This window comes from Leopardus geoffroyi, chromosome D3, assembly GCF_018350155.1.
Source record: "Leopardus geoffroyi isolate Oge1 chromosome D3, O.geoffroyi_Oge1_pat1.0, whole genome shotgun sequence".
Taxonomy (NCBI): domain Eukaryota; kingdom Metazoa; phylum Chordata; class Mammalia; order Carnivora; family Felidae; genus Leopardus; species Leopardus geoffroyi.
The window spans coordinates 37,134,486-37,159,047 of record NC_059339.1 but is presented as its reverse complement, the minus strand read 5'-3'; the positions used below and the strand labels follow the sequence as shown (position 1 = coordinate 37,159,047).

Below are 24,562 nucleotides of genomic sequence, written 5' to 3'. Positions count from 1 at the left end.
TGTCAGCATAGAGCCCAATGCCGGGCTTGAACCCACAAACCGCAAGATCATGACCTGAGCCGAAGTCGGACACTTAACTGAGCCACCGAGGTGTCCTTGGCATTGTTTTTCTTAATTTCATTTTAGGATGGCTAATTGTTTGTGTATGGAAATACAACTGATATTTGTATATTGATCTTGTATTCTGCAGTTTTGCTAAACTCATTTACTGGCTCTAAAAGTTTGGTTTTATGTGTATTAATTCTTTAGGATTTCTACATATAAGGTCATGTTATCTGTGAATAGAGATAATTTTCCTTCTTTCTTCTCAGTCTTTGTGCCTTTTATTTTTCTTGCCTAATTATCCCGGCTAGAACTCCAGTAGAATATTAAATAAGAAGACAAGAGCAGAGATCATTGTTTTGTTTCTGATCTTAAGGGGAAAGCCCAGTCTTTCATCATTAAGTATGATGTTGTATGTGGGTTTTTCATAGATTGCCTTTATTGGTTTGAGAAAATTCCATTCTTTTTTTTTCTTACATTTTTAAAATTCAATTTATGTAAATTTAAAAAACAAAAACAAAAAACAGTTCACCCATTTCTCCTTCTTGTACCCCATTCCCCACCTCAGCAACTACCAATCCATTCTCTGTATCTATGAACTAGAGATTCCAAATGTAAGAGAGATCATACAGTATTTGTCTTTCTCTGTCTGACTTATCTCACTTAGCATGATGCCCTCAAAATCTTGCCATTTGTGGTAACATGGATGGGCTTCAAGAAAACTCTGTTCTTAATTTGTTGGGTGTTTTTACCATCAAAAGGTGTTCGATTTTGTCAAATGCTTCTTCTTCATCTGTTGAGATGATCATTGGGTTTTTTCTCTTCATTCTATTAATATGATGTATTACACTTACTGGTTTTCATTTATTGAACTAATCCTGCATTCTTGGGATAAATCCTACTTGGTCAAGGTATATAGTCCTTTTAATATGCTACTAGACAGGTTGCTTGAGGATTTTTACATCAACATTCATAAGGGATCTTGATCTATAGTTTTAATTTCTTGTCATGTCTTTGTCTGACTTTGGTATCAGGGAAATACTAGCCTTTGGAATGAGTTAGGAAGTGCTCCATCTTCTATTTTTTTTTAATTTTTAAAAAATATTTATTTAAAAAATTTAATGTTTATTTTTGAGAGAGAAAGAGACAGAGCACAAGCGGGGGAAGGGCAGAGAGAGAGGGAGACACAGAATCTGAGCAGGCTTCAGGCTCTGAGCTGTCAGCACAGAGCCCAATGCAGGGCTTGAACTCACGAACCAGATCATGACCTGAGCTGAAGTTGGATGCTGAACCAACCGAGCCAGCCAGGTGCACCCCATGATGTTTATTTATTTTTAAGAGAGAGAGAGACAGACAGATACAGAGAAAGAGCACGAGCAGGGGAGGGGCAGAGAGAGGGAGACACAGAATCCGAAGCAGGCTCCAGGCTCTGAGCTGTCAGCACAGAGCCCATAGTGGGGCTTGAACTCACAAGCTGTGAGATCATGACCTGAGCCGAAGTCAGACGTTTAACCAAGTGAGCCACCCAGGCACCCCCCCCCCCCCCCGCCACCTTCTGTTTTTTAGAAGAGTTTAAGAATGAATGATTGGTGTTACAGTAGAACCTACCAGTGAAAACATCTGGTCCTGGACTTTTCTTTGTAGGAATTTTTTTGAGTACTGACTCAATCTTTTTACTTGCTATAACTCTATTCAGATTTACTATTTCTTCTTGAGCCAGTATTGAGAGTTTGTGTTTCTAGGATTTTGTCTATTTCATCCACATTATCTAATTTGTTGGCATATAATTTATTAGCATCTAAGTTGTTCATGGTGTTCCCTTATAATTCTTTTTATTTCTGTAAAGTTGGTGGTAATGTCCCTGCTTATATGCTGGAGTAATAATTTGAATCTTCATTCTTTTTTACACCATCAGTCTAGCTAAAGGGTTGTCCATTTTATTGATTTTTTTTAAGGGTCAACTTTTGTTCTGTTGATTTTCTTGTTTTTCTATTCTCTATTCTTTATTAAAATTCTGATCTTTATTATTTATTTTCTTAAGCTTGTTTGAGTTTAGTTGTCCTTTTTCTTTAGTTTCTTACTATAGAAAGTTAGATTATTGACTTGAGCTCTTTCTTTTTCAGTGTAGACATTTACATCTATAAATATTCCTCTGAGAACTACTCTCGTTCTATCCAATATGTTTTGGTATATTGTGTATCATTTTTGTCCATCTCAAAGTACTTTCTAATTTTCCTTTGACCCATTCATTATTTAAGAGTAAGGTATAGTTTCCACACGTTTGTGAATTTCCTAGATTACCTTCTGTTACTGAATTCTAATTTAATTCCATTGTGGGTGGCGAATATACTTTATATTAATTTGGTATTTTTAAATTCACTGAGATTTATGGCCTGAAAAACATATTGTCTATCCTGAAAACTGTTCTATGTGTACTTTAGAAAAACAGATTCTGCTGTTGCTAGTGTTCTATAGATGTCTGTTATGTCTAGATGAAGGTTTCTGTTTTCTTTCTGATCTTCTGCCTAGTTCTTCTGTTATTGAAAGTGAGGTATTGAAGTCTCTAGCTGTTGCAGAACTATTCATCCTTTCAATTCTTTGTGTTGTTTTTTTTTTTTTTGCTGTATGTTTTATATGATTTTTGTTCCACAATTCCTCCATTACTGCCTTCATTTGTGTATAAGTGTTTCCTAATATACCACTTTAACTATTTTACTATATATTTTTGTTGAAAGAAACAATTATTTCTTCTACTACACATTTTTGAATTATCTCCTGAGTGGTCGCCTTGGGAATTACAAGTACCATTTTAATTTGTAGCAATCTAGTTCATATTAATTTCACCTTCAATTCAATAGTATATAAATACTCTCCCTAGAGACCTCTATATCTCCTACATTATGCTGCTTTTGCCACAAGTTGCATGTTTACAAATTGTGTGCCCATCAACACAGATTTATAATTATTGCTTTATGTACTTTTCTTTTAAATTAGATAGAAAAAAATTGGAGTTTTTAAAAATACATTAATGCTTCCTTTTATATTTACCTACCTAGTTTTCTTTACTGGTGTTCTTTATTTCTTCACACGGATTCAAGTTACTATCTAGTGTTCCTTAATCTCAGCCTGAAGGACTGATTATCTTAACATTTCTTTTAGGGCAGTACTACTAGGAATGCTTTTATTTATCTTTGAATGTCTTAATTTCTTCTTCATTTTTTGATTGTTTAGTTTTTATTTAATAATCATAAACTTAACTTTGTAAATCAGCTGGACTTAGAGGGGGATAAGGAAAATATGGAAGCTAAAGAACTGTGTCAAGAGCACAAAGATCATAGGCTGTTTTAAGCAGATGGGGTTAAGGGGTGCTCTTCTGAGCTACAGAAGGAATGGTCTGGTGGTTCAGACAAAACAGAAGTCAGATTTATTAGATGTGCCTATAGTCAACAGTGGTGATGTTTTTGCTGGTGTTGCCATTCCTGGACCCACAGTGCTCTGGGACTTCCACAGAGTTCATGCCCTCTTCCACCTTATGCTTGCCACTCAGTCTTCATGGTGCGGATGAAAAACTGGGAGTCGTTTGTGTTGGGTCCAGCATTTGCCATGGACAGGATGCCAGGACCAGTGTGCTTCAGGATAAAATTCTCATCATCAAATTTCTCCCCATAGGTAGACTTGCTGACAGTGCCATTATGGCACGGGAAGCCACCACGCTGGCACATAAATCCCAAAATAATCTGTGAAAGCTGGAACCTTTGTAACCTGATCTTTTCTCCCCAGTGCTCAGAGCATGAAAGTTTTCTGTTGAATTTGGAACAGCTCAAAGGAAAAACATTGCAACATCAATATTAAAGAACGTGGAGGGGTTGACCATGGGTGGGCAACACAGGCAGCTCTCGGGGGACGGCATCTAGAAGGCCTCTTCTTAATTTTTAAGTATTGTTTTGCCAGAGAAAATTTTGCTTGACAGCTTTTTTTTTTTCTTTCAGCACTTTGAGTGTGTTATCCCATTGTCTTCTGACTTTCGTGATTTCTGCTGGGAAATCACTGTTAATCTTACTGAAAATCTCTTGTGTGTGTTGAGCTGCTTTTCCCTTGCTGCTTTCAAGGTTCTTTGTCTTTTGGCAATTTGATGATGACGTATTTTCCTGTGGATCTCTTTGCATTTATCCAATTTGGAGTTTGTTGAGCTTTTTGAATCGATAGATGAATGTCTATCAGCAAATTTGGGGAGTTTTCAGCCATTATTATTTCAAATATTCTCTGCTCCTTTTCTTCTTCTGGGACTCTTAATTATGTATGTGTTGGTGCACTTCATGGTGGATGTTATCCTATAATTCTTCTTAGGTTTTGTTCATTTTTCTTCATTTTTAGTTCCTGTTCCACAGACTGGATAGTGTCAATGGACGTATCTTCTGATTTTTTACTTCTGCATCCTTAAATCTGCTGTTGAGCTCCTCTAGTGGATATTTTATTTCAGTTGGACTTTTCAGTCCAGAATTTCCATTTGATTCCTTATTTATAATTTCTGTTTGTTTTTTGATATTCCCAATCTGGTGAGATATGGTTCTCATGGTTCCTTTCGTTCTTTAAACATGGTTTCCGTTAGTTCTTTGAATATATTTAAAATATCTGATTTAAAGGCTCTTTCTAGTAAGTCTATTGTCTGGGTTTCCTAAAGGAGTTTCTTTTGAAACTTTTGGAACTCCTTTTTTCCTGTCTGTGGGCCACATTTTCTTGATGTTTTTTGTCTGTCTCATAATTTTTTTGTTGCAGAATGGACATTTTAAATATTATAATGTGGCAACTCTGGAAATAAGATTCTCCCCTCCTCCCCAGGGTTTCTTGCTTCTTGTTGTAGCTGTTGTTGCTTTGTTTAATTATTTTCTGCTGAACTAATTTCGTAAAGTTTGAATTCTTTGTTTTGTGTGGCTACTGAAGTCTATTCCATGAGCTTACCATGAGCTTCCATGAGCTTCCATGAGCTTACTATCATGTCACCATGATAGGGTGGGTGTGCCCAGGAATGTGCAGGCGTATATACTTCCAAAGAAGCACTATGCACATGCAAGCAAATATTAATATATGTTTCTTATGATGTTGTTAAATTAACATTTGTGAAGTGGAACAAAGGCACTGGGTGGTGAATCACAGTTCAAAAACAAACCATAAGAGAAATTGAAATAGAAAAGTTTATTACTCAGAGGTTCTGGAGGAAGTACAAAGCATGCCCCCAAGGAGCTGTAAGTGCATGTCAAGGCAAGAAGTAGACTGAGCCACAGAACCTGGGGCACATTCCTTGGTTAGAGTCGATGGGTGCAATGCTTTGGGGTTCCCAGCCTAAGGCCAATTTGGTCAATTCAAACCAAAAGAGTGGGATTTTTGCGAATCCCACTATGGTCTTATGTAAGGTTCACACAAGGGCACAACCACGGGAGGTGGGGAGACTGTTGATCAGAAGGGCTACACGGAAAGTCATAACAGCACTCTATGATTTGCTTGTGACTCCATGGGCTGTTATCTAGGGCATAGGCTTACACAAGGGACTACTATCCATTTAAGGTCACTGCAGGCTGCTTGGCCAAACAAAATGGATGCTAAGGCAGCAACACCATGGATAGCTGAGCTGAATTCTCAATAGTGTTCTTCCCCCTTTTAGCATGAACGGTAATATACATGAAATGTTGTCCTTTGTCTTGCTATACCGACTTAAGAAATCATGGTGTTCATTCTATATCAGTTCACAAAGCCTTCTTTGCTTCTTTTGCATGATATCCTGTAGATGTAACTTAATTTATGTAAGCAATTCATATTGGTGAAAGGTGAGATCATGTCCAGCCTTTCGCTATTTAGATTTATGCATCAGTGAACAAAATTGTATAGACATTATTTCTCACAAATGAAGTATATTTGTAGGATAAACTTACAGATGTGACATTGTTGGGTCATTTTATACTTTGATAAATATTCCCCAAATATTTTCCATAAAGACTGTGACAATTTACACTTCTAATAGCAGCATGTGCTCGTTTTCCTAATGTTAATCCTGAGGACTAAATGTGTTTTATTCAGGTTATAAGCCCCAAGACTTCAAAGGTACTACAAAAATCACCCTCTTCAAGAAGAATGGTAAGAAAATAAGTAATTTCCTTTTCTCTCTAAGTATTAACTCCCTACATGATATTCTCTGGATATATTTACCATATCATTTTTATTTATTTATTTTTAATTTTTTTTAATGTTTATTTATTTTTGAGACAGAGAGAGACAGAGCATGAATGGGGGAGGGGCAGAGAGAAAGGGAGACACAGAATCTGAAGCAGGCTCCAGGCTCCAAGCTGTCAGCCCAGAGCCCAACGCGGGGCTCGAACTCACGGACTGTGAGACGATGACCTGAGCTGAAGTTGGGTGCTTAACCAACTGAGCCACCCAGGCACCCCGTACCATATCTTTTTTTTTAATTTGATCATGAAACATCCTTCAGACTTAGCATTTCACGTGGCACATGAAGGAATAGTATAGGGAGAGAATATGCTAACTTATGACTCAAAATGTATGGTTAGGCGTTCTGTACGCAAGTATGAATACTATAAATATTAATAGGGAAAATGTGATTATGATCACAGGTTCAGTAATGTCAGGAATGTGGAATTTATCTTACAGAGGCTTCTGGGGAGCTGGGAGAGGAAGGGCATGAAATGACCAAGAGAGGGTTTTAGGAGTATAGTCTTGACTCCAAGACTCTGGAGACGCTGTGCACCTCCCCCCACCAAGTCCAACTTTCTCAGCATCCATTCCCTGGCATGCTGTCCTGGTTCTTGCTGGTAATAGTAGAAAAGGACCGTAAGAACTGACTGTATTTTAAAATATTTTCTATTAGTTTCCTAGTGCTGTTGTCACAAAGCACCACAAACTAAACAGCTTAAAATAATTGAAATGTATTCTCTCACAGTTCTGGAGACTAAAATTCTGAAATTAGGGTGTCAGCTGCGTTGGTTCCTTCTGAAGGCCTTGAGAGAAGGACCTGTTTCTGACATCATTCCTAGCTTTTGGTGATGCCAGCAATCCTTGGTGTTCCTTAGCTTGTAGATGTATCACTCCAATCTCTGTGTCCATCTTCACACGCTGTGTGTGTGTCTATGTCTCTTCTCCTCTTAGAAGGACGGTAGCCATAGTGGATATACGTCCACTCTGTTCCATATGACTGTGTCTTAGCTAATTACATCTGCAGTGACCGTATTTCCATATAAGGTTATATTCTCAGCTGCTGGGGGGTAAGACTTCAACATATCTATTGTGGGACACAATTCAACCCATAATATATTCCTTCTAGGGTATATATTGAGTCAGTTCAACATAAACTTTCTATATCAACAATGCCATTTTTTGAGAATGTTCAAATTGATAAAATGCCTAAGGAGTAGCCAGATCCTCAGGTAGAAATTTATTTCCATTCATATCTAGATGGAGAATTCGTTTTTAAAACATTCCAAATTTTGAAACAAAAGAAATTTTCCAGTCCTGAAAAAACATCAGTTGATGTTAATTAGACCTAAGTGCCATTCTCTGACTATTTCATTTAATCAGAGCTCCAAGGTAGGTCTCCAGGCCAGTCTTTTCATATGAAAGCAGAGATGCTCAGCAGTCCACACCTGCTCTTCAGAGTGTTATCAGCACACTTTGAGGGATCAAGTTTTAAATCCCCATCTGGAATTCAACTTGGGCCAGCCAATCATTGTTACTAACTAAAGAAAAAGGATTTTTAAAAAGCTGTATTCTCTAATTGATTCTCAAATTTTTCAGAAGGTGACTCTTCTTAAAATATACTGAAATACAGACTCCTGCTTGAAGTAAGCTTATGTAGGGCACAAAATGAACTGATAGAAACATGAGATTTTGTCATAACCTAGTGTTACTTGTCTTATTATTTTAAGGGAGTATAGCAAGTGCCTTAAGTATGTAACAAAAATAAAATCCCAGGTTAAGTTTACTCATTAGTGAATCTCCTGTTAAAAAGAAAGCAGTGTTTCATTCTGGTTAAATACTGGTCATATTTACATGTTTTCCTAATTCATAATGGCACTGATTTTCACATCTTTAAAGTGCAGTCATTAAAGTGATATTCATCCTAGTTTGACAGAATGTACCGAATTTTTCCTCATTGGCAGTCTGACGTGCCGGAAGGAGTCATAAGGGTCCATGCTCCACTTCTCTCTAAGGTGTCCATGGCCATTCAACTCAATAGTCACACCAAAGCCAAAGACATACTGGCAAAATTTCAATATGAGAACAGGTGAGTAAAAGTGAGTATAGGTCTCTGTACAAGGAAGATGATCTTTTATCAGATAAGTAACTCCCAGGCATTTACAAACTTGGCCTTTTTGAAAAATTAGAACCTGTTATTTTGGGGACTTTACCAATAGAGTAAGTGAAAAGTAGAGAAAGAAATTAAGTAGACCATAGAATTGTTGATAACAGAAATGTTTGGTTTGTTTCTTTTTCTTTTGGGGAGGGGTATTTTTTGAAGAAATTTCTACAAATAGAATTCTTAATAGATATCTTCTATCTTGGTGGTTTCATTTACTCAATGAGTTTACTTTTTATTAGAATAAAAAGTATAGCAAGTTAGTTTTATAGATACCTAGAATACCATTCCAGGCTTCACTGGGCTTCAACATGCCTATATATAAAGCCTATACATAAAGCTTATGTAGTTGAACGGGCATCATTGCTGTTGTCTTTCTTAAAACCTACTGCTAATTAATCTTGAGATCAGAATTCTATTTACAAAAAAAAAAAAAAAATCCTTTCCTCATTTGCCCTAAGTCATCTTGAAACACCATAAATCAGGATAATTTTTGTCTAGGTATACTTATTAAAGGATAAACATTTGCCCTGAGGTTTTTAAAAGATGAGAAGCACTAGTTTAAATCTGTCCATTAGACAGCAGGTACAGTTTGAGGGTTTCTAGTAAAACTGATGGAGGTTCTTAAAGAGAAGCTTTCCAATCATACTAAAAAGGAGTACCCATGTTGAGGGTGGGAACAAGCCAGTTGAGGAAGGTTACATACCGTAACACTCCATTTATATAACATTTTGAAATGACAAAATTTTAGAAATGGAGGGTAGATTAGCAGTTGCCAAAAGTTGGGGAGGGCAGATCATGGGAGAGAGATGGGTATGGTCATAAAAGGGTGACACAAGGACCTGGAGATATTGGAGGTGCTCAGTATCTTGACTCTGGTGGTAGATAAGAACCTGTACAAGTTGTACTGAACTTAGTACACACATGCATACAAATGAGTACATGTAAAATGGGAAATCTAAAGAAGATGGGTGGATCGTATCAATGTCGGGATTCTAACTAGCATTGTACTGTATTTTTGTTACCATTTTGGGAAAAATGGGCGAAGAGTATGAAGAATCTTTCTATATTATGTTTCATACGTGTAAGAATCGACTAACTTGATAGAAATATTTCAGTTAAAAAAAAAAAAAAAAACAGGAGTAGCCAAAAGAAGTAACCTGTAGTATTAGAAGCCAGGTTAGTGGCTTTCTGTAAGGGTGGAAGGGATAGTGACCAAGAAGCCATGATAGTGGCTTCTAAGAAGTTCTTTTTTTAGACTATGGGGGCTGGTTACATGGTATGTTCACTTTGTGAAAATTCTTCAAGTGTTTTTATGTAGGATATGTGCATATTATGTATGTACTATATAAAAAAAGAAAATAATAGGGGCCAACAGGAGCCCCAAAAACTTACTTCTCTTCACTGTGAAGACACCATAAGTAGTTACCACTAGACGGTAATAGAGAGACTTGAAATTCCACTGGGGGGGTTTGAACACACAATAGATTCCTAGTCACATGCATGACAAAACTGCCTCTGTGCTGTCATGTAGACCTTTTGTAGAATGAAAATGTTTCTGGCAAAAGTAAGTCAGAATCAGTGACTGCAGACAGATGCAAATTTTTTGTATGAACTTCTTCAACAGATTTTGTCCAGTCCATTTTCTTCACCAGTTAGAACTGTGGCCGATTTCAATTTAGTTGTAAAGTGGCCCATTTTTGCCTGTTTCACTAGAGGCTGTTCTGTTTAAGTAAAAAAAAGAAGAGAGAAGTCTCCTTCTCCCAGATCCTCCCTCTTAGGACTGAAAACCCTTGGACATAACCTAACAACAAGTGTAGGAAGACACTGAAAGGTAGAAAAACGAGTGCTGACCACCTAAGGACATCAGGCCTCTGAAACAACATGGTGGTGAATTCTTGGGTTTCCTTATTGCCTCCCACATATCCAGGCAGGAACTGCAGAAACCTCCAACATGGCACAGACGCAGACAATGAAAGAGTTCCAAGAAGAGCCTGCTCCCAGCCAAAGGACTGGGGAGAGGGTGGTCTAACCACAAAGCACCATTCTGGCAGTACCTACCCTACTCCAACCAAACAGGAACTGGAAGAGCACACCATCACGCCTGTGGTCTCAGTGGGACCAAGCAGGCCACTGATCTGCATGCCCCACCCAGCAGAATCCCTTAGTGATCCAGTTCCCAGCCACGTTAGTGTCAGCACCTCCACCCAGCAGCGGGGAGACCTGACGAGTCTGTGCAAGGCAGACAGTATCCCCCAGCTTCACCCCACCCTCAGAGTCAGTATGGCCCAACGATAAGCTGAGCTTTACCCTCACCCAGCAGCAGCAAAGCAGCTTGAGGCAGCCTTCTGTTTCCCCTCCCTGGTGGCAGCAGAGCCCAGCAGGTGGCTGATCTTACACCCTCAATCAGAGGCAGCAGAACGGTGCCAGTTGGTGTCCCACTTTCACTGGGCAGGTGTCAGTGGGGCCCAGCAAAAAGCTGAACATACACACCCACCCAGACCTTGTGCTATACTTCAACAGGACTGCCTGCCAAAAATGATGATTAAATAAGATCCAAAGTCTCATAATATCAAAAGTGTCTGCAGTATGATACAGAATCACTCATTATACCTAAACCCAGGAAAATCACAATAGGAATGAGAAAAGACAATTGACAAATGCTGGTGCTAAATGGAATCAGATGTCTGAATTAATCTGACAAGAATTTTACAGTAGCCATCTCAAAGGAAAAAAAAAGGCTTCAACAAGCAACTATGATTCTCTTGAATAAAATGAAAAAATAGAAAACCTCAGCAAACAAATAGAAGTTATAAAGAGAATGTAATGAAAATTATAGAACTGAAAAATAGAATCACTAAAATAAAAACTCGCTCGCGGGGCTCAATAGTAGAGTGGAATTGACAGAGGATATAATCAGTAAACTTGAGGACATATCACTAGCATTATTTATTCTGAACAAAGAAGACAGACCTAAAAAAATGAATATAGTCTCAGGGATCCATGGACTATAATAAGAAAGCTAACATTCGCATCATTGCAGCACCGAAAGTAGAGAAAACAGAGAGGAACGGAAAAAGTATTTGAATAAACAATGGCTGATAACATTCCAAATTAGCAAAAGGTGTAAACCGACATATTCCAGAAACTAAGTGAACCCAAATAAGACAAACCAAAGGAAATCCTTGGCACAACAATGTAATTAAACTTGTAAAGATTAAAGACAAAGAAAAAAACCTTGAAAGTATTCAGAGAGAAGCAATGGCTTTCTTATAGGGAACACCAATTCCAATGACAGCAGATTTCTTATCTGAAACCCTGGAGGCCAGATGGAAGTGGCATAACATTTTTCCAAGTACTGAAAGCAAATACTGTCAACCTTGAATTCTAAGTCCTGCAAAAAATACCCTTCCAGAATGAAGGGGAAACGACATTCTTGGGTGAAGCCGAACTAAGATTTTTCAGACTTACCCATAAAGAATGGATAAAGGAAGTTCTCTAAATAGAAAGAAAATGTTAACAAAGGCTTGGAGCATCAGAAAGGAAAAGAGAACATCAGAATAGGTAAACAGTAGTAAATGTAAGAGATTATCCTACTCGTTATGCATTTCTTAAATCATATTTAATGGTTGAAGCAAAAACTTTTACATCTGATATGCTGCTCAGTGTAAGTAGAGGACATATTTAAGGTAATTACATTTAAGAAGGGTTGAGGCTCAGCACCCCTTATTGTCTGCATTGTGACTTCCTTCCAAAGATTGCAGTATGTAAAGAGGGAAAAAGAACAACTTCATAGTCATGAAATCTGACCTCAGCCAGGTGACCAAGATTAACATCAACAATGCTAAGTCATGCTCATAGTATGTACCCTTGATAAGAAATGATGAAAATGGCACTTTACATCTGTTGCTTTCCTCCCAAGAACATATAACTTCAGCCTAAACGTGAGAAAAACATCAGATAAATCCCAACTTAGAAATGTTCTACAAAATACCTGATGTGTCTTCCTGAAACAAGACAGGATGTCTTGGATGTCAAAAACAAGACAGAGGTGAGAAACAGAATCAAGAGGAGCCTAACGAGACATGACTAGGTATTAGTTTCCCAGTATTTGCATAACAAATTACCTCAACCTTCTGGCTTAAAACAACAGAAATGTATTCTCTCAGTTCAGGAGGCCAGAAGTCTGAACAAATATGTCCGCAGGGTTGGTTCCTTCTGGAGGCTCTGAGGGAGAGTCTTTCTCATGCCTCTCTCCTAGCTTCTGGTGGTTGCCAGCATCCTTGGCATTCCATGGCTTATAGACGTATCACTTCAATCTCTCCATCTTCATATCATCCTCTTCCCTATGTTTCTCTGTGTCTTCTTCCCTTCTTAATAAAGACTCAGTGGATTTTAGGCCATCTTCTGAATCCAGGATGATTTCATCCCAAGATTCTTAAGTGATTACATCAGCAAATACCCTGTATTCAAATAAAGTCACATTCTTAAAGATCCAGGTGGACATGAATTTTGGAAAGGACACTATTCAACCAACTATAATTACTAAATATATTGCAATACTCTGGGTGGGTCTCTGGAACAGAAAACAGATACTAGGTAAAAACTAGGAAAATCTGAATGAAATATGAACTTTGGTTAATAACAATGTATTATATTCATTACTTGTGACAAATGTACCGTATTAATGTTAGATTTAATAATAGGGGGAACCAGGTGTGGGGAATATGGAACTGTCTATACTATTTTCACAATTTTTCAGTAAATCTAAAAGTTCTAAAATTAGGTATATTTGTAAAATTTGTTAGGGTTCTACCAATTAGGAGAACTACTTACTGGTTATTAATGGTAAAGTAATTTCAAAGTAAATAGGTAAAGTTTAGTTATGCTAGAATATCAGGATTATCTTTCTGTTTTAAAAATGAAATAATATATGCATTAGTGGTCTTCTTCCTTTAACTTATGTTATTTTTAATTCAAAGAACTAAGAATAAATAGAATTAAATGTTTATTCTTAAAGTATGAAGATAAAGAGAACTGACAGAAGTAGGTTTCTACACATCACTAAAAGTAGTAAAACCTCAATCCCAGTAGACCATGATAAGTTACATATGTGTATTGTAATGCCTGAGAAACCACACACACACACACACACACACACGCACACACACACACAAAATACAAAGTAGTATATTTAAAAATTCTGTAAATAAATCAAGGTGTAATTATAAAAGATAGACCATATCATGGGCCATAACACAAACCTCAGTAAATTTAAAATAATATAAATCATACAAGGTATCTTTTCTGTCCACAAAGGAATCAAACTAGATGTCAGTAACATTAGGACAATGTGAAAATCTCTAAATACTTAAAAATTAAACCACACATTTGTAAAAACTCCACAGGTCAAAGAGGAAGTGTTAAAGGAGATTTTTTTAAAGTACATAGATTGAAAATAAAACTGCAGCTTCCCAAATTTTGTACAGTGCAGCTAAAGCCATGCTGAGAGAAAAATGTAAAGCAGTAAATGCTTGCATTAAAAAAGAGGGCGAGATCTCAGAATAATCAAGTAAGTTTCTACCTCAAGAAACTAGAAAAATAAGAGCAAAATAAACACAAAATGAAAGAAGTGATAGAAGAACAGAAATCAGTGAAATTGAAAACAGGAAAATGATAGAGATCAGTGAAACAAAAAGCTGGTTCTTTTAAGAAACAATAAAATTGATAAACTTCTAGAAATGAAAAGCAAAAAAATCACTAATTTTAAAGCAAAAAATATCACTGTATGTAATATTTCCCTTAAAAGGATAATATGAAAATACTATAAACAACCTATATGCTCAAAATTGAAAACTTAAAAGAAATGGACCAGTTCTTCTAAGACTACAGATTACCAAAACACAACCAAGATGAAATAGTTTTGAGGCCATTAAAGAAATTGAATTTTTAATTAATTATTTGTTTGTTTTTTAACATTTATTTTCGAGAGAGAGAGAGAGAGAGACAGTGAGGGGGGAGGTGCAGAGAGAGAGGGGGACAGGATCTGAAGCAGGCTCCAGGCTGTCAGCGCAGAGCCTGACATGGGGCTTGAACCTGCCAACAGTGAGATCATGACCTGAGCTGAATTCAGACACTTAACCGACTGAGCCACCCAAGCACCCCTGAATTTTTAATTTAAAAGTTTCCCCAAATAAGAAATCTCCAAGCCCAGATGGTTTTCACTGGAGAATTCTAGCAGATGTTTAAAGAATTCACAGCAATTTAGCACATTCTTTTTCAGAAAATAGAAGAGAAGAAGGGACACTACCTAACTCATTTTATGAAACTAGTGTTGACCTGACACCAAAGACGATAAACAAACAAACTGCAGACCAATATCTCTCATGAACTTAGAGATAAAAGTCCTAGGCAAACCATGAGCAAATCTAATCCAACATATATGAAAGGAGTTACTCACCATGACCAAGTGGGATTCGTTTCAGTTTAGGTCAATATTCAGAAGGTAATGTAATCCATCCTCAGATTGGAGAAAAATCATAGATCGTATTAACTGATACAGAAAAAAACATTTGACAAAATCCAATACCCATTCATGATAAAAACTCTCGGTGAACTAGGAAAAGGGAAGAACTTCCTCAACTTGATAACTACCATCTATAAAAACCTATAACGAACCTCATACTTAATGATGAAAGATTGAATGCTTTCCTTCCAAGATCAAGAAAATTACTTAAAAAAAAAAAAAACACTACTTGTAACTTGTGTTCAACATACTATTGGAGGATGAAGCCACTCAATATAAGGAAAGAGAAAGGAAGGTAAGGAAGGGGGGGAGGGAGGGGAGGGGAGAGGGGCAGAGCGGGGAGAGGAGGAGAGAAAGCCAGGGAGGGAAGGAGGAAGGAAGGGAGAAGGGAAGAATGAAGGAAGGGTGGGTGAGCAAGCAGGCATACAGATTTTAAAGGAAGAAATAAAAATGCACATAACATAAAGTTTATAATTTTAAGTGTACATTCCAATGGTATTAAGTACATTTACATTGTTACACAGTCATTACCACCATCCATCTCCAGAAAGATTTTATCATCCCATACTCAGACTCTGTCCCCATTAAACAATAACTCTTCATTTCTCCCTCTCCCAAGCACTGGTAACTGCTCTTCTACTTTCTGTCTCTATGAATGTGACTATTCTAATAACTGATTTTTGACAAAAGTACAAAAGCAATTCAATGGCTGAAGGACAGCCTTTTCAACAAATGATAAATGGTGCTCTAGCAGTTGAATACCTGTAGACAAAAAAGAAAGAAAGAAAGAAAGAGAAAGAAAAGAAATTAACCCATAGTGCATATTTAAATTTAAAATGTAAAACTATAAAACTTTTAGAAAATAACAGGAGAAAACCTCTGTGATGTAGGGCTAGTAAAGAGTTCTTAAAGTTGATATCAAAAGCATGATCCATAAATTGGACATCTTTCAAAACTGAAAACTTATATACTGAAAGACTCAGTGAGATGGTTGAAAAGACAAACTAAGGATGTATACAGACCTTATATCCAGCAAATGACTAGTTTCTAGAATATATAGAGAACACTCAATACTCAACAATAAAAATATCCAAATTAAAAATGAGCAAAAGATGTGAACAGATATTTCACTAAAGAGGATATATGGATACAAATATGCACATGAAAACATGTTCAGTAGCCATTAGGGAAATGCAGAGCCACAAGGACTATCATTAAACCATCTGAGAATGGCTAAAATAAAAAATAACGATGACATCAAATACTGGCAAAGATACAGAGAAACCGGATCACTCCTACATTGGTGGTGAGAATGTAAAAGGCTATAGTTGCTCTGTAAAACAGTTTGACAGTTTTTCATAAAACTAAATATGCAACTACCGTGTGATCCAGCTTGCACACTCCTGAGAATTTAGCTCAAAGAAATGAAGATAATACTCACACAAAAACCTGAACACAAATGCTTATAGCAACTTTATTTAAAATAGTAAAAAACTGGGGGAAAAAAACCAGATGTTCTTCAACAGGTAAAAAACAAACTGGTACATCCATACCATGGCATGCTACTCATCAATAAAATGCAACCCCTTGGGTGAGTCTCCAGTGATTTATGCTGATTAGAAAAAAAAGCCCATACAGAATGGAAGCCAACTTGACAATAAATTATATTTAAAAAGAAAAGAAAAATGAATACAAAAAAAGCTCTGTACTCTGTTTCCATTTACTCTGTGTAACATTTTTGAAATTAGGAGCTTCTAGAAAATGTAGAATCGAGTGGACATTACTAGGGACAAGGGATGAGCATAGTAATGATGGAGAGGGTAGTGAGTGGGACTGTAAAAGGTAAACGGGAGATCTAGTGATGATGGAAATATCCTGTATCTTAACTGAATCAATGTTGACCTTCTGGTTGTGGTAGCAAACTAGAGTTTTGCAAAATGTTATTATTGGGGGAAACTGGGTAAAGGGTAGACAGGATCTACCTGTATAATTTCTTAAAACTACATGCAAATCTACAATTATCTCAAAATGTTTAAGTAAACAATAAAATAGGCCACACATCTTTCTTCCTCACAAAGAGCTGAAGGCAATCTTTTTGAAGAAACCAAGCTGAAAGTCATTCCTCATGTAGGTGGAGATCAGCAATGGTCTTTCTAGACTTTTCTACTGCAGTATTCCAGGATGCTGAAATTAAACTGGGCAATTATTTTCTCTGACTTGCTTTCCCCATAGAGCAGAAACATGCAATGAAGTCAACATTAGACAGTCTGAAAAGCTTTAGGCAAGTTTAGAAACATGGCATGGACAGAGGAGAGAATCCCATTCAGTTTCTGGCAAAAAGAGAAATGAAACCTGACTTCTTTCGAACCGAGAGTAATGTGACCAATGACAAGGCAATATGAAACATCCAGCTGCTCCTTAGCCAGCCTTGGCGTGTCTCTAACAGTTTACTCTCTTAAATGAAGCTGTCAGTTGGGGACAGAATGGGCTCCAGGTTGCTGCAGGGGACAGCAGCATCCGTCTTGGTTTGGGATAGTCCCATCCTTTCTGTGCCTTGAATGTTCGTCTGTGTCAAACAAGTAAAAAAAAAAAAAAATAATAATAATAAGTTTTTATCATAACTTCAATTATAATAATGATTTGTGGGTATATTTCACTCAAGGCAGAAGGAATTGTTTGTTGCCATGGTTATTTAATCCACAGATTTACCTCCGATCATAGAACAGGGTTAAAATTACATTGCCTTCTTTTTTTCAGTTATGGTTCGTCAGAATGCATTAAGATTCAGAACCAACGGTTATATGAAATTGGAGGAAATATAGGTAAGCATTCTCTAACGGTCTTTACGCCTAAATTCTCTGATTACTCTAAAAGAAATATGATGCTATTATTGTAACAGCACATTTTACCAGTTTCTTAGATTATAAATTCAAAATCAGTAAGATTCTGATTTTTTAATCTCATGTGAGAACAGTTGTATGAATTTCCTAAAATATACCCAAATTTTACATGTGAATATTCCAGTTGACATGAAGTAGACTTGTGGGTCTTTTCAATGTGCCTCAGAGTTGGCAAGTCTCTTCCTAGAGATCCCTGCAAAACAGAGAAACATCATGGAACTTTGAAATCATGACACCCTTTTTGTTGAACTTTCCTGGTTTCACCCTCAACCCAGGTTCATTCTTCTTGTTTCCCTGAGAGGGAGCAAAAAGGAATCAAAGGGAAATACCCTCTGCTTTCATCTGTGCCCTTACCTTCCCCTTCGTCCATGTCTTCTGCTTGCACCCTGCACAGCCTGGATGAACGACCGGTGCTTCCACTGAAGGCCAGCACCTCTGTGTGTACCTCGCTTCATGTCCCCGCCTGCCACTCGGAGCCTTGCTCCAGTCCCCCATTCTCCTGCACCATCAACTTTTCCCTCCCAGCTGCATTATTTCCAACTGCATGAACAGTTTTGTGAAGATAAGAGAAATTTCCAAAAATCTCTCTTGACCCCCTTCCAGCCCACATCCATTTCAGTGTTCCACTTTACAGCAAAAACTCCTTAAAGCTGTTGTCTGTCCTCCAATTTCTCCCTCTCGTTCTCTCTTGAAACCACTCCAGGCAAGCGTTACCCCGCAACACTTCACCCAAATTGCTCTCTTGTTGAGGCCACCGGAGAACTCTTATGTTGTGAAATCCAGTCTTTCGTCTGTCTTGATAACTGCCTGCTGAGTTGATCTTTCCCTTTGAAAACACACTTTCTTCACCTGGTTTCAAGGGCGACCTAAGCTTCTGGGTTTCATTCCACTTCACTGTTGGCTCCTTCTGACTCCCTTTTGCCTGCTACTTCTCATCCTCTCAACCTTCAACGTGGAAAGCTGTGGGGTCAGGCCTCAGAGCTCTTCTTACCTACATATTACTTCCTTGGTGAGCCCAATCCGTCACATCGCTTTAAATACACCAGCATGCAGATGCTTCTCATATTCTATCCAGACTTCCACTCAACACCAACCTTGCAGAGCTCATCACCAGGCACATTTGCCATGGAGCCTTTGCATGTGCTCTTTTCCCAGAATGCTCTCCTTTAGAGTGTTCATTTCTCCCTCCCTCACCTCTTGGAGGTGTTGGCCGCTGTGTCACCTCAAAGAGACCTTCTGGGATTTCACCCTCTCTAGGTGTGCCTTCCCGGTTTTTTGTTCTCTCATGTTCTCATCACCGCCAGACTTACTTTATATTATGCTTGCTAGTTTGCTGGTTGCCTTTTACCACTTTGAGAATGTAAGTGCCCCGAGGGCAAGTGTTTTTGATTATCTGATGCATTTCTGTAGCCCTAGCCCCCGGAATAGTACCTGGAATATAGTAACTTTCAAGAACAATTTGATAAATGAATGAGTGAATGAAGCAAGCAATCAAATGTTGGTAGTTTTGTTTGAGAATTTGGTATACATTTCAAACACTGTACATAAAGATTTTCAAATGTATTTGCCTCATGGAATGATTTGTTGTTGTTGTCGTTGTTGTTGTTATCATTTCTAGATCTCCTGCCCTTGGGCATTGCATCTGTAGTAAAGAAACAAAATGACCGTTCCTAAAATGAACGTAATTTTAATCTTTTCTAGTCCTGGTCAAGTTACTATCTGTAAAAACATTTGAGGACGTGTATCATTTTATAAATGATCAGTTTATATCTTAAATAAGTTCTTTCCAGATTTTCCTGCTTGATGTGGTGAGTGTAGGGAACAGTTTGCCTGTAGTTGGTATGTCTGTGTTTTTCCACAATTTTGCATGGGATTTATGTGAAGTATTTCAGAGTCAGAAAGAAACAAAGAAGGGATAGAGGAAGGCAAGAAGGTAAGTCGACTAGCTTTGCTAAGGAAATTTTAATATGTATCTACCTACTTTTGGCTGAGATATTAGCCTTATTCGAACTTACCAACACACACATGTACATGCACACATAGAAGTGTGCACCATCAAAAACATCCTCTGATTTTCTCTTTCCTTTAGGGCAGCATTGCTTGGATCCAGATGCTTATATATTGGATGTATATCATGTCAATCCTCAAGCAGAGTGGGTGATTAAACCCCAACCAAGTTTTTGAAACACCCTCCAGGATGGCAGCTATCATGTATCACATGCCAAGAAGATTCTGCATGTGGTAGGGAAAAAAACAAGACTACTTTTGACATGTTTGCTCCAATAACTCTCTTGGTGTTCCTCAGCCCAAGTGGTGTCTCCCAGCATTGTCAACATGAACCATGGAGGAGGCACTGGTTGGCTGTTTGAGCTGGGGCTTTCTCCTATGATTCCTTGATAAGAGTGAAGGAAAGATGATGCGATCCTTCCAGAAGAAAGGCCAATCTAGTATGTGGAACTCTAATCATTTCTAGTACTTTGGTTTCATATCAGAAACGAATTTGGCCCTATACCTAGAAATAAGAAACACTTCTTTATGTAGCAAATGCTACCAAAGACAAAAGGTAGAAGAGAATTGTTTTCATACCTGTGTTATATACATAGGTGGACCTTTTTGAACAAGAATGCCAGAAATATCAATAATTTTTGCTCTGTAAAATAATCCAGATCTACTTTTCAAAGGGAATCGGTTCCTAAAGTTATGCATACAATATTTATGCTCTGACTTGCTCCCAAATTGGAGGAGGGCGAACTCCTGTTGAAGGAACACTGTATTGTTATGTATGTTGTACTGTATTATGACTATCAGCATTCTGGTGCAAATGACCATTTCTCTATCGTGGACTATTGAAAATTGATAATTTTAAAGCTTTTCTGAGGAGCACTGGTCCGTATAGCAAAGGTTAGTATGAAAGAGGGTGTCCTTATTCTTTCGTGACCTTCTGCGTGGTTAATAGTCACAGAACCACTATTTTCTCCTCATGATTCTGGTGCTCAACGAATAGCTTTCTCTGTGCCAGACACAGATTTCCTTTCCTGATCAAACATATCATTTTTTATATTTCACAACTGTAGATAGTCACTTCTGCCACCCCAATTTAAAAATATAGAACTGCCTTTATCCAACTGTTCTTTATCCAAGAATACTGAAAAATAGTGTCATATCCAGATTTTATATGCTGTAAAAGCATATTTTGTTTCTGTTCATCAACCATAGACATGGCCAAGCACTGTGGACTAGCCTCAGGCTTTAAAATCAGATGCAGTTTTGGTGAGCTGGAAACTGTCTCACTGTGAAGATCCTGTGGAGGCATTTTCCAGACCGGCACTTGGTGAGAACATACAGTTCTCCACGAGCTAATGGAGAGCAAATCTGAAATGTGCCAAGGGGTCAGACGGCTCTGCCTTTCATCTTGAGACTGCAGATACAGTTCTTCTAGGGTCAGTAGAATTGGGGACAGAAATCTCATTTATCCCACATGCATGCTTTGGATTAGAATCCACAGATTGAGATTTTGATGAATTTGTATCAATTTTAATGAGATTTAATGCCCAGATGACTCTCTTTTGCAGTTCAAACAATAAAGTTGCTCACAGATACAGAAGACATTTCATCTACTTACCAATTCTCAAAACGTAATGTGATGATAACTGAAGCCCATGTATAGAAGAAATCTTTTATATGCTGCATTATGCCTTGATATCTCTTAAAACATTGTTTGTATTCACCATGTAGATAATTGTGTTTCTGGCCACTAATATTTTGTTATATTTTTATAAAAAACTCAAATATCCATTCATTTTATTTGTTTGAGAATTTTTATTTCCTGTGCCTGAAAACCCATTTTGAGATAAATGCGTTTTATCAGTTTTTAGTTATTCCTACATTTCATCAGTTTTCCATGGTTGGCTAATCAATGGCGTGCAAGTTTACATAATGAATTTCAAGAGTCCAAAAAAATGCTCTTATCATTTTATAATTCAGACTACAGGAGTAAACATTTTACTTTATGCAGTTGCTAACTTCCAGGACATAAGATGGCGGTAATTTATGCCCACACACATGGAAGATAATCTTCAAATTCGCTATCTTATACTTCCGTGTACATATGAAAACAGTGGCTGGTTTTTCTTATTGTTTCCTATATTTCAGAATCATTAAATTCTACCGTGTTTACATAGAAGATTTACGGATCGTATTCATTTAATTTTTTGAGAATTTTCCTATCTTTGAATTGAAAACACATTAGAACCTATACATAAGTTCTAAACATTTTGAGATTTACTCCACTTATCATTTTGAAGTAAGTGGGTAACAGATGACAGGTGAAAAACAGTAAGTTTCTGAGTTTCTTACCCCCCTTTGTGTGGTGTCAGATGTCAAAGATTCAGCTGAGTAAATAGCTTTAAATGAATCACCTGAATGTATTTAAGGATGTGTGACAACTTTCAAATAGCTATGTGATATGGAAGGCCATGTCAATACCACTATCTTTGGATACAACTTTTGTTCTTTGTCCTAGGATAACTGACTGATTTGAGGAGAACTTCCAGTAGACATACAGACTAATTTTGTATGAGTAGAGGTTCTTTTTACTCAATTTATTCTTAAAGAATAAACAAACCTCTACCATTACAATTCAAAAATGTCTGTCAAATAATTACTGAAACTATTTTTGCTTTTTCAAGGGTTGTTTTAAAATAGTTATAGTAGTCAGTAAAATTGAGTAGTATGTTTGCAAACAAGAGAAGACTCAGATCCCGGGCTTCTAGATTCAGTTCTCACTAGCTTCCCACTTAGGAAAATAATATCCAGGAAAGTATTAGAGGAAGTTAACATTTTAGTGACACTTACCCAGAAAATAAACCTAGAGCTGGCTCATTGTTTTCTGCATTCTGTGGAAGAGGATCCCTTTGTTTAGCAGCTCTTGGAGGATACGATTCTTGGATTCAGTGATCTTCAAATAAACTGGAATGTTAACTTCATTACAATGGGTATACAGTATAAACTACCTCACTTGCCTTTCTTGGGAAAAAAATTAATGGACTTTAACAGTTTTTGTTACAAACTGTCCCTGAGTCTTATTATTATTTAAGTCACTTCAGTTAGCTTTCAATGTGCATTTAATAATACACATTTAATGATGTAAAATATTTTTAGCAAAAGCTTTAAAGCCAAAAATACTCTGTAACTGTGACCTGTGGTATACTCTGAGAGAATTCGTGTCCCTTAGTCATTGTCTTGTGTGTTTCACCACGTTGCAGTGCAGGTTTTCAAGTGTAGGAATTAAGAGTCATCTCTGCTTTCCGGCATTTTTCAACTGCTTTCCCCCTATTGCACTTGACAGAAAAGCAACATGAGATTGAAATTCCCTTCTTTCTATCAAGCATATTTCAACTGTTTTTCACAAATGTTTAACATGCCTGAAAAGAATATATATTATGGGATTAAATAGTTCCTAGTTTCTGACAGGCATTTTCAGCTATTTTCCATAAATATGTCACTTAATAAAAAATAGTGTGACATGGATTAAAATGTTTCTTTCAAACATTTTAAATGGTTTCACACACACACATAACCTTAATTTAAAAACAAATCTTTCAGCCATTTTTCAACTGTTTTCTAAAACTCTGTGATCTGATTAAAAAATGATTTAATGTCACAAGAAATGCCAATGTTTTATGTTGTCTCCCGTTGCAAAAGTTAATATTAATTCTTTTGTCTTGGCTTCCATTGTTAAATATAATATGTATGTTGCATTTATCCATAAAAATAAAGAGAAAAAAAGAAAAACGTTGTCCCAAGAATTCTTATGTTCTACCAGTCTAAGGGCACCATGTGCCTGGTGAAAGAATGGGGGCTTTTGAGGGGCCTGGGTAGCTCAGCTGGTTAAGCATCTGACTCTTGATTTCACCTCAGATCATGATCTCATGGTCATGAGTTCGAGCCCCGTGATGGGCTCTGTGGTGGTATGGAGCCTGCTTAAGATTCTGTCTCTCTCTCCCTCTTCCCCTCTCCTACTCTCGAGGTTGCACTCTCTCTTTCTCTCTCTCTCTCTCTCTCAAAAAAACAAACAAACAAACAAAAAAAAAAAAACAGGGCTTTCAAGTCAGCAGGCACATGTGTGAGCCCACTCTGTCACTCATTTGCTGGATGGTGGCCTTGTGCAAAACCCATGTGGCACTATAGTAATGGATGCTTATGATATTGTTTTTAATGTGTCTTTAAAAAAACAACAACAAAAAAAAACACAAAAACTTTTTCAGTGGATACAGAAAAGACATTTGACAAAATTCAGTACTAATTCATGATATTTTTTTGTAAATTCAACATTTTACAGTATATCTTGTGCTAAAGGCAAGAAAGAAAGGCAAAAGATTAAAAAGAAAACAGTCCCTATTTGGAAATGATATGAGTATTTATATGGAAAAGGCTGAATATCTTCAACTATTAGAACTAGTAAGATAATTTAAGCACGGTCATGGCATATAAGGCTATTACGTAAAAATCAATAGTATTTTTTTGAAGGTTTTTAATTTATTTGAGAGAGAGAGAGCACACGCACACATGGGAATGTGAGCAAGCAGGGGAGGGGCAGAGACAGAAGGAGACAGAGAATCCCAAACAGGCCCCATGCTGTCAGTGTAGCACGAGGTGGGGCTTGATCTCACAAACTCCGAGATCATGATCTGAGCCGAAATCAAGAGTTGGACACTTAACCGACTGAAC

The 24,562-nt window shown here is 37.2% G+C and overlaps 1 protein-coding gene and 1 long non-coding RNA gene across 10 annotated transcripts in view; one reads left to right on the top strand and one right to left on the bottom strand.

Annotated features, from left to right (window-relative positions):
• ARHGAP28 (Rho GTPase activating protein 28) overlaps positions 1 to 21,632 on the top strand; it is a 228,510-nt gene extending 206,878 nt beyond the window's left edge. For 8 of the 9 annotated variants that reach the window (XM_045458487.1, XM_045458480.1, XM_045458482.1 and 5 more), the window contains 4 exons: positions 6,115 to 6,171; positions 8,211 to 8,335; positions 17,691 to 17,755; positions 19,923 to 21,632. In XM_045458487.1, coding sequence (XP_045314443.1) covers positions 6,115 to 6,171; positions 8,211 to 8,335; positions 17,691 to 17,755; positions 19,923 to 20,017 — 342 coding nt within the window. In that variant the 3' untranslated portion in view covers positions 20,018 to 21,632. The remainder of the gene's footprint in view (positions 1 to 6,114; positions 6,172 to 8,210; positions 8,336 to 17,690; positions 17,756 to 19,922) is intronic. The other variant, XM_045458481.1, reaches the window with a different exon arrangement.
• Positions 17,648 to 18,524, bottom strand: LOC123588150. The gene is made up of 2 exons (XR_006707733.1): positions 18,188 to 18,524; positions 17,648 to 18,026 (listed from the first exon to the last, which is right to left on the bottom strand). It is a non-coding gene; the product is annotated as an uncharacterized LOC123588150 (long non-coding RNA).
• Positions 21,633 to 24,562: the final 2,930 nt, after the last annotated feature.